At 48.6% G+C, this 10573-nt stretch overlaps 1 protein-coding gene across 1 annotated transcript in view; it reads left to right on the forward strand.

Annotated features, from left to right (window-relative positions):
• The window catches only part of mrps25 (mitochondrial ribosomal protein S25), an 11987-nt gene extending 6990 nt beyond the window's left edge, over positions 1-4997 (forward strand). The window contains exon 4 of the mRNA XM_087998039.1: positions 4284-4997. Within this exon, the coding sequence (XP_087854165.1) occupies positions 4284-4476 (193 nt within the window). The 3' untranslated portion in view covers positions 4477-4997. The remainder of the gene's footprint in view (positions 1-4283) is intronic.
• Positions 4998-10573: the final 5576 nt, after the last annotated feature.

A 10573-nucleotide genomic window follows, 5' to 3' on the forward strand; every position in this document is an offset into this window, starting at 1 on the left:
CACCAGTCCTCTCTCCTCCTTCCTCTCCCCCCCCCTCCCCACCAGTCTCTCTCTCCTTCCTCCCCCCCCCACCCCACCAGTCTCTCTCTCCTTCCTCCCCCCCACCCCACCAGTCTCTCTCTCCTTCCTCCCCCCACCCCCCCCAGTCTCTCTCTCCTTCTCTCCCCCCCCCCACCCCACCAGTCTCTCTCTCCTTCCTCCCCCCCAGTCCTCTCTCTCCTTCTTCCTCCCCCCCCAGTCTCTCTCTCCTGCTTCTCCCCCACCCACCAGTCTCTCTCTCCTTCCTCCCCCCCCCCCCCCCCAGTCTCTCTCTCCTTCTTCCTCCCCCCCCAGTCTCTCTCTCCTTCTTCTCCCCCCCCCCCAGTCTCTCTCTCCTTCCTCCCCCCCCCCCCCCCCCCAGTCTCTCTCCCTCCCCCCCACCCCACCCCCCCCCAGTCTCTCTCTCCTTCCTCCTACACCCCACCCCCCCCCGTCTCTCTCTCTTCCTCCCCCCCCCCCCCATCTCTCTCTCCTTACCTCACCACCACAGTCTCTCTCTCCTCCTCCACCCCACCCCCCCAGTCTCTCTCTCCTTCCTCCCCCACCCATCTCTCTCTCCTTCCTCCCCTTCTTCTCCCCCCCCCCCACCCCACCAGTCTCTCTCTCCTTCCTCCCCACCAGTCTCTCTCTCCTTCCTCCTCCCCCCCCCCCACCCAGTCTCTCCCTCCTTCCTTCCTCCCCCCCCCCCAGTCTCTCTCTCCTTCCTCCCCCCCCCCAGTCTCTCTCTCCTTCTTCCCCCCCCACCCCACCAGTCTCTCTCTCCTTCTCCCCCCTAGTCTCTCTCACCTTCCTCCACCCCCCGTCTCTCTCTCCTTCCCCCCCCCCCCCAGTCTCTCTCTCTCTTCCTCTTCTCCCCCCCCCCCCCCGCAGTCTCTCTCTCCTTCCCCCCCCCCCCACCCACCAGTCTCTCTCTCCTTCTTCCTCCCCCCAGTCTCTCTCTCTCCTTCTTCCTCCCCCCAGTCTCTATCTCGTTCTTCCCCCCCCCCCACCAGTCTCTCTCTCCTTCTTCCCCCCCCACCCCACCAGTCTCTCTCTCCTTCCTCCCCCCCCCAGTCTCTCTCTCCTTCTTCCCCACCCCACCAGTCTCTCTCTCCTTCCCCCCCCCCCCCCAGTCTCTCTCTCCTTCTTCCTCCCCCCCCCCCCCCCCAGTCTCTCTCTCCTTCCTCCCCCCCCCCCCAGTCTCTCTCTCCTTCCCCCCCCCCACCCACAGTCTCTCTCTCCTTCCTCCCCACCAGTCTCTCTCCTTCTTCCTCCCCCCCCCCCCCCCCCCAGTCTCTCTCTCCTTCCCCCCCCCCCCAGTCTCTCTCTCCTTCTTCCTCCCCCCACCCCACCAGTCTCTCTCTCCTTCTCCCCCCCCCCCCAGTCTCTCTCCCCTTCCCCCCCCCCCCCCACCCCACCAGTCTCTCTCTCCTTCCTCCCCACCAGTCTCTCTCCTTCTTCTCTCCCCCCCCCCAGTCTCTCTCTCCTTCTTCCTCCCCCCCCCCAGTCTCTCTCTCCTTCTTCCCCCCCACCCCACCAGTCTCTCTCTCCTTCCTCCCCCCCCCCCCCAGTCTCTCTCTCCTTCCTCCCCCCCCCCCCCCCCCCCCCCCCCCAGTCTCTCTCTCCTTCCCCCCCCCCCCCACCCCCCCCAGTCTCTCTCCCTCCTTCTTCTTCCCCCCCCCCCCCCGGTCTCTCTCTCCTTTCTCCCCGCCCCCCCCCAGTCTCTCTCTCTTCCTCTTCTCTCCCCCCCGCAGTCTCTCTCTCCTTCCTCCCCCGCACCCCCCCCAGTCTCTCTCTCCTTCCTCCTCCCCCCCCCCCAGTCTCTCTCTCCTTCCTTCCCCCCCTCCCCCCCCAGTCTCTCTCTCCTTCCTCCCCCCCCAGTCTCTGTCTCTTCCCCCCCCCCCGTCTCTCTCTCTTCCTCTTCTCTCTCCCCCCCCCCCCCCCAGTCTCTCTCTCTCTCCCCTTCTTCCCCCCCCCAGTCTCTCTCTCTCTCTCTCTCTCTCTCTCTCTTCTCTCTCTCTCTCTCTCTCTCTCTCTCTCTCTCTCTCTCTCTCTCTCTCTCTCTCTCTCTCTCTCTCTCCTTCTCCCCCCCCCCCCCGTCTCTCTCTCTCTCCCCTTCTCTCCCCCCCCCCCCCGTCGCTCTCTCGCTCTCTCCTTTCCTTCCCCTCCCACCCTCCCCCCTCTCAACCATTCTGTAAAACAAAAAAAACTTCTTTTAAAATTTCTCTCGCCTTAAAACTGTGCTCCTAGACTTGAAATCACCATTCTAGGGAAAAGACACCTGAGTGGGTCACCTTTGGTGAATGTCTGCAGTGCACCATGTAGTTAATATACACTGCTGCTTCTGAGCTACATTGGTGGAGGGAGTTAATGTTTGTGGATGTGGTCACAATCAAGTGGGCTGCTTTGTCCTGGATGTTGACAAGTCTCCTTTAGTGTTGCTGAAGCTGCCCATCCAGGCAAGTGGGAGTACTCCATCACATTCCTGACTTGTGCCTTTTATAGATGTTGGTCAGGGTTTGGGGAGTCAGGAGGTGTGCTGTTTTCCGTGGTATTCTTATCCTTCTCACCTGCTGTTGTAGTCACTGTTTTTATGTTGAGTCCAGTTGATTTTCTGGTCAGTTGTTACCTGCCGGATGCTGATAGTGGGGGTTTCAGTGATATTAATATCAATAATGTTTGGAGGCTGCAGTTAGATTGTTTCACGTTAGGGATGGTCTTTGTGTGGTGTGAATGGTAGAAAGTAACAATCTCCACAAGACAGGATAATAGAGTCATGGAGATGGAAACAGATCCTTTGGTCTAACCCGTCCATGCCGACCAGATATCCCAAACCAATCTAGTCCCACCTGCCAGCACCCGCCCCATATCCCTCTAAACCATTCCTATTCATATACCCATCCAAATGCCTCTTAAATGTTGCAATTGTACCAGCCTCCACCACATCCTCTAGCAGTTCATTCCATACACATACCACCCTCTGCATGAAAAAGTTGCCCCTTTGTCCAGATCATCTTGTATTTGATCACACTTCAGTATCTGGAGGAGTCACAAATAGTGCTGTACATTGTATAATCATCTGTGAACATTCCCACTTTTATCCTTCTGGTGGAGAGCAGGTCATTGATGAAACAGTTGAAGATGGTTGGGCTGAGGATTCTTGCAGAGAATCTTGCAGAGATTTCCTCCAGCAATTACAATCCAGCATTTAAAACCAGTATTTCACGTGGATTGGTGCATTTTTAAATATTAAGTCCTTCAACCATTCACACTTCCTGATGTGCTGACATGTTCTTTAGGGTTGTTTCATGCAGGATTCCTGTCCCTTTCTGGTTAACAAGTCGGGGAATCCAGCAGGCAGGAACCAATGGTCTTTTTGGCCTTTAAGATTAAGACTACTTGAGGAACAGGAACTCTGAGGTTGTCTACAATCAGAGAGCACTTGGGAGGCAGCCGTGGGTGATTGCCAGCAGAACATGCATTCTTGCCATTGGCTAAATCTCTCTACTCGTGGAATGAGGTGACTTCGTGGGATGATTAGGTGGGACGCCATTGACTACTTAAGGAGCTGTGATTGGTTTATTGGTGTGCCATTTCCACTGTCCGTCAGGTTCCACCAAAGACATTGAAATTCTGGGCCTCTTTCACCATCAAATCCAAAGCTACCCACTAATTGGAGGAAGAACACCTCATGTTCTGCCTCAGGACTCTACAAGCACATGGAATCAACATTGACTTTACCAGTTTCCAAATCTCCCCTACTCCCACCAACCCTCCACCTTGGCACCACCCTCTTGGCCTGTCATATTGGTCCATCTTTCTTTCCAACTATCTGCTCCCCACCAACCTATCACATTTACCTCCCACCTGTATTAACCCATCGCCATCTCACCTACCTTCCTGGTGTGCCCGCCCCCCCCCCCCCCAGTGCTATTATAAGTATCGATGCAATTTCTCCCTCATCCTTCTAGACTTCATTGTATACAGACTCAGAGTCTGCAATCGCACATCATAGGTGTGGCTTTTGATTTCCCAGGATCATTCTTGTAAATTATCTTTGGACTCCCTCCAACATCCATTCTCGCATGCTGATTGCAATATCCCAAATGCGGTCAGGTTAGAGCCGCCTTCAACAGCCGAGATGTTCTGCTGAGGCTGTATTCTCCCCTCTTGAAATTAATGCTCATATCGCATTGATGTTAATGTGTGTTGTCTTTGTGCCATAAAATGCTGATTTTGCTCCTGACATTTGTGTTTTCTCTCAGGGAGTTGCTGGAAGCTGAAGAGCAAGCATGGAAGGAGCATTCACACCCTGCACACTTTGGGCCCAAGAAGTACTGTCTGCGGAAATGCATGTGTGAGGTCGAAGGGCAGGTTCCTTGCCCAGGACTGGTGCCTTTACCTAAGGAACTGACTGGGAAGTATCGGGCTACCCTATCAGCAGGCACTGCAGTTTAAACAATGCTTTGAGCAAGAATGAATATGCTTAATTTCCGAAGACAGGAACTATGGTGTCAATATGGATTTGTCGGTCATGGAGAACCTGATTGTTTTGCTGTACTGAAGTCAACTTAAGGGAATGTTCACATTGTTTAAAAAGATATCCAGAAGGCACGTTGTGTTGTCAAAGTTATTTATCTGCAGGTAAATAATGTGGAATTGATCCAGCTGGGAAACTGGCTGAGTGAAGGAAGAAGTAACATTAATTGTTGCGTGTACCAGTGATCTGAAAGCCTCTCTGATATAGTGGAATAATCAACTCCAAAACCTAGCCTAATGTCCATATAACCACTGTTGTAAAAATCCATCCAATTCATTAATATCCTACCAAGAAAAGAAATCTGCTACCCTTGCATGTGACTCCAGATCCACAGCAATGTGGTTGTGTCATACTGTCCTCGAGGCAATTGGGGCTAGGCAATAAATGTAATACCCTATGAACAAATAAAACTTTCAATTTCCTCTTTCTGAAGTTCTAACTTGTGTTTCAGAGCTCTGTTCATTTAATTATGTATAATGTCTAGATTCGCTTTGCTTTTTCCATTTTCTGTCAAAGTGCACTTTGGGGCCAGCGACCATAATTCTACTAATTTTAAAATAGTGATGGAAAAGGATAAACCAAATCTAAAAGTTGAAGTTCGAAATTGGAGGAAGGATAATTTTGATGGTATTAAGCAAGAACTTTCAAAAGCTGATTGGGGGCAGATGTTCACAGGTAAAGGGATGGCTGGAAAATGGAAGCTTTCAGAAATGAGATAACGAGTCGAGAGACAGTATATTCCTGTTAGGGTGAAAGGAAAGGCTTGTAAGTGTAGTGAATGGTAGATGACTAAAGAAACTGAGGGTTTGGTTAAGAAAAAGAAAGCACATGTCAGGTAATGATGAGATAGATCAAATGAATCCTCAGAGTATAAAGGCATACTTAAGAGGGAAATCAGGAAGGCAAAAAGGGAACATGAGATAGCTTTGGCAAATAGAGTTAAGGAGAATCCAAAGGGTTTTTACAAATCTATTAAAGACAAAAGGGTAACTAGGGAGAGAATAGGCCCCTCAAAGATCAGCAAGGCAACCTTTGTGTGGAGCAACAGAAAATGGGGGAGATACTAAATGAATATTTTGCATCAGTATTTACTGTGGAAAAGGATATGGAAGATATAGACTGTAGGGAAATAGATGGTGACATCTTGCAAAATGTCCAGATTACAGAGGAGGAAGTGCTGGATGTCTTGAAATGGTTAAGGGTGGATAAATCTCCAGGACTTGATCAGGTGTACCCAAGAACTCTGTGGGAAGCTAGGGAAGTGATTGCTGGGCCCCTTGCTGAGATATTTGTATCACTGATAGTCACAGGTGAGGTGTTGGAAGACTGAAGGTTGGCTAACATTGTGCCACTGTTTCAGAAGGGTGGTAAGGACAAGCCAGGGAACTATAGAGCAGTGAGCCTGATTGATGGTAGTCGGTAAGTTGTTGGTGGGAATCCTGAGGGACAGCATGTACATGTATTTGGAAAGGCAAGGACTAATTAGGGATAGTCGACATGGCTTTGAGCATGGGAAATCATGTCACACACTTGAGTCTTTTGATGAAGTAGCAAAGAGGATTGAGGGCAGAGTGGTGGACATGAGCCAAATGGACTTTAGTAAGGTGTTTGACAAGGTTCCCCATGGGAGACTAGTTAGCATGGTTAGATCTCATGGAATACAGGAGAGAACTCACCATTTGGATACAGAACTAGCTCAAAGGTAGAAAACAGAGGGTGGTGGTGGAGGGTTGTTTTTCAGAGACCTGTGACCAGTGGAGAGCCACAAGGATTGGTGCTGGGTCCACTAGTTTTCATCACTTATAAATGATTTGGATGTGAGCATTAGAGGTATAGTTAGTAAGTTTGCAGATAACAACAAAGTTGGAGATGTAGTGGACAGTGAAGAAGTCTCCTTGATTACGAGATCTTGATCAGATGGGCCAATGGGCTGAGAAGTGGCAAATGGCATTTAATTTAGGTAGGTGCGAGATGCTACACTTTTGGGAAAGCAAATCTTAGCAGGACTTATACACTTAATGATAAGGTCCTAGGGAATGTTGCTGAACAAAGAGATCTTGGAGTACAGGTAGATTGGATAGTGAAGAAGGCGTTTGGTATACTTTACTCTATGCAGTGGCCAATAAAGAATAGGAGTTGGGAAGTCATGTTGCGACTGCACAGGACGTTAGTTAGGTCACTTTTAGAATATTGTGTTTAGTTCTGGCCTCCTTTCTATTGTGAGGATGTTGTGAAACTTGCAATGGTTCAGAAAATATTTACAAAGATGTCAGTGTTGGAGGGTTTGAGCTGTAGGGAAAGGTTGAATAAGCTTGAGCTGTTTTCCCTGGAGCGTTGGAGGCAGAGGGGTGACCTTATAGAGGTCCCTCTGAGACAGGAAAGAAGTGGTAAGATAAAGGAACCTTGGATGACGAGAGCGGTGGAGCTTCTCGTCAAAAGGAAAAAGGTAGCTTACATAAGGTGAATGAAGCTGGGGTCAAGCTCAGCTCTACAGGATTACAGGCAGGCAAGGAAGGAGCTTAAAATGGTCTGAGGAGAGCCAGGATGGGGCATGAGAGAGGCTTGGCAGAACGGATTAGGGAGAACACAAAGGCATTTTACACTTATGTGAAGAATCCGAGAATGGTCAAAGAAAGAGTAGGCCCGATCAGGGATAGCATAGGGAATTTGTGTGTGGAGTCTGAGGAGGTAGGGGAAGCCCTAAATGAGTTTTTTGCTTCTGTCTTTACGAAAGAAACAAACTTTGTAGTGAATGAAACCTTTGAAGAGCAGGTGTGCATGCTGAAATGGATAGAGATAGAGGAAGCTGATGTGCTGAAAATTTTGTCAAACATTAAGATTGACAAGTCGCCAGGCCCGGACCAGATTTGTCCTCAGCTGCTTTAGAAAACGAGAAATGCAATTGCTTCGCCACTTGCGAAGATCTTTTCATCCTCGCTCTCCACTGGAGTCGTACCTGAGGACTGGAGCGAGGCAAATGTAATTCCTATCTTCAAAAAAGGAAATAGGGAAATCCTTGGCAATTACAGACCAGTAAGTCTCACGTCTGTTGTCTGCAAGGTGTTAGAAAGGTTTCTGAGGGATAGGATTTATGACCATCTGGAAGAGCATGGCTTGATTAAATGCAGTCAACACGGCTTTGTGAGGGGCAGGTCATGCCTCTCAAACCTTATCGAGTTCTTTGAGGATGTGACTAGAAAAGTTGATGAGGGTCGAGCTGTGGATGTGGTGTATATGGACTTCAGCAAGGCATTGATAAGGTTCCCCATGGTAGGCTCATTCAGAAGGTCAGGAGGAATGGGATTCAGGGAACATAGCTGTCTGGATACAGAATTGGCTGGCCAATAGAAGACAACGAGTGGTAGTTGGAAAATATTCTGCTTGGAAGTCTGTGGTGAGTGGTGTTCCACAGGGCTCTGTCCTTGGGCCTCTATTGTTTGTAATTTTTATTAATGTCTTGGATGAGGGGATTGAAGGATGGGTCAGCAAGTTTGCAGATGACACAAAGGTTGGAGGTGTCGTTGACAGTATAGAGGGCTGTTGTAGGCTGCAGCGGGACACTGACAGGATGCAGAGATGGGTTGAGAGGTGGCAGATGGAGTTCAATCTGGATAAATGCGAGGTGATGCATTTTGGAAGGTCGAATTGAAAGCTGAGTACAGGATTAAGGGTAGGATTCTTGGTAGTGTGGAGGAACAGAGGGATCTTGGGGTACAGGTACATAGATCCCTTAAAATGGCCACCCAAGTGGACAGGGTTGTTAAGAAAGCATATGGTGTTTTGGCTTTCATTTAGCAGGGGTATTGAGTTTAAGAGTCGTGAGATCTTGTTGCAGCTCTATAAAACTTTGGTTAGACTGCACTTGGAATACTGCGTCCAATTCTGGTCGCCCTATTATAAGAAAGATGTGGATGCTTTGGAGAGGGTTCAGAGGAGGTTTACCAGGATGCTGCCTGGACTGGAGGGCTTATCTTATAAGGAGAGGTTGACTGAGCTCGGACTTTTTTCATTGGAGAAAAGGAGGAGGAGGGGACCTAATTGAGGTATACAAGGTAATGAGAGGCATAGATAGAGTCGATAGTCCCAGGGCAGAAATGGCTAACACGAGGGGTCATAGTTTTAAGCTGGTTGGAGGAAAGTATAGAGGGGATGTCAGAGGTGGGTTCTTTACACAGAGTTGTATCAGCATGGAATGCGTTGCTAGCAGCAGTTGTGGAGGCAGGGTCATTGGGGACATTTAAGAGACTCCTCGACATATATATGGTCACAGAAATTTGAGGGTGCATACATGAGGATCAGTGGTCGGCACAACATCGTGGGCTGAAGGGCTTATTCTGTGCTGTACTGTTCTATGTTCTATAAAATCATGACAGGCATGGATAGGACAATGTCTTTTCCCTGGGGTGAGGGAGTCCAGAACAAGAGGGCATAGGTTTAGTGTGAGAGGGAAAGGTATAAAAGAGACCTAAGGGGCAACTTTTTCCACAGAGTGTGGTACGTGTATGAAATGAGCTGCCAGAGGAAGTGGTGGAGGCTAGCACGATTGCAATATTTGAATGGCATCTGGATGGGTATGTGAATAGGAAGGGTTTGGAGGGATATGCGCCAGGTGCTTGCAGGTGGGACTAGATTAGGTTGGGATATCTGGTCGGCATGGACAAGTTGGACCGAAGGGTCGGTTTCTGTGCTGTATATCTCTATGACTCTCTGACTCTAAGTTTACAACACACAATTTCCCATGCACAAAGCTATCCCTGATCCATCCTGTCTTTCCAAATACATATAAATCCTATTTCTCAGGATTCTGTCCTACAACTTGCCCACTGTTGATGTCAGGCTCACCGGTCTATAGTGCCCTGGCTTTCCTTCCCACCTTTTCTAAATAATGGCACCTCCACTGTGGCTATCGACGACCTAAATATCTCTGTAAAGGGCCCAACAATCACTTGCCTAACATTCCAGAGTTCTAGGGTACATGTGATCCGTTCCCCAGGATTTATTGACCTTTATACATTTTAAAATGTCTGGTGGTGCCTCCACTAATATGGACATTTTTCAACATTTTATTTATTTCCTATGTTCTGTATTATATCACCATAGAAAGCATCATTTCCTGATACATCACGGCTTAGTATGGCAACTGCCTTGCCAGGACAATAAGAAACAATAGAGAGTTGTGAACATAGGCTAGTCCACCATGCAGCCAACTTTTCATTCATTGATTCCATCTGTATTTCTCACTGTCCCAGGAAGGCAGCGAACATAAACAAAGACCTCTTCCACCCTGGTTAGAACCTCTTCCAACTGTTTCCATTAGGCAGAAGATTCAAATGCTTAAATATATGATACAAGAACAGCTTCTTCACCACTGTTATTAGACTTCTGAATGGACACCTCCAATTTTAAATTTCTTGTTCTTTCTTTCAGATACTGAGATAGGATGGGGGGGATGGGGGAGAACCTCATAGAGGCGTATAATATGAGAGACATAGATATGGTGAATGCACTCAGGATTGAGGAATCAAGGACTGGAGGGCATCACTTTAAGGTTGGAGGGGAAAGAATAAACGGGAACCTGAGGGGCAACTTTTGTACACAGAGGGTGGCATGCATATGGAATCAGTCTGCCAGTGGATGTGGTTGAGGTGGGTACATTAGCAACATTGTAAAGGTATTTGGACAAATCCGTGGATAGGAAAGGATTAGAAGGATATGCACGCAAATTGGGTTAGCGAGGTCGGACATTCTGGCCAACTTGAACCAATTTGAGCCCAAAGGTCTTGTCTGTGTGCTGTAGAACTCTGACTGGAGCATTAGAACAACACCAGTCGACCCCAGTAGAGCCTGGCATACTGTAACAAGAACCCACATTACGGAGATATATTACGGCATTTTCTTCTGTTTAGTATCAGATACTCAGCCAACAAGTTTTGCTCCATGTGAATTAGCTTACAAGCACCAAAAGCAAAGGTCTCTGAGGCTATAAGAGATTTTTAGAACAGAAAGTGGAGGTCT

The sequence above is a fragment of the Chiloscyllium plagiosum genome, unplaced genomic scaffold, assembly GCF_037043375.1.
Source record: "Chiloscyllium plagiosum isolate Xiang-an unplaced genomic scaffold, Cpla_swu_hap1 HiC_scaffold_20, whole genome shotgun sequence".
NCBI lineage: Eukaryota > Metazoa > Chordata > Chondrichthyes > Orectolobiformes > Hemiscylliidae > Chiloscyllium > Chiloscyllium plagiosum.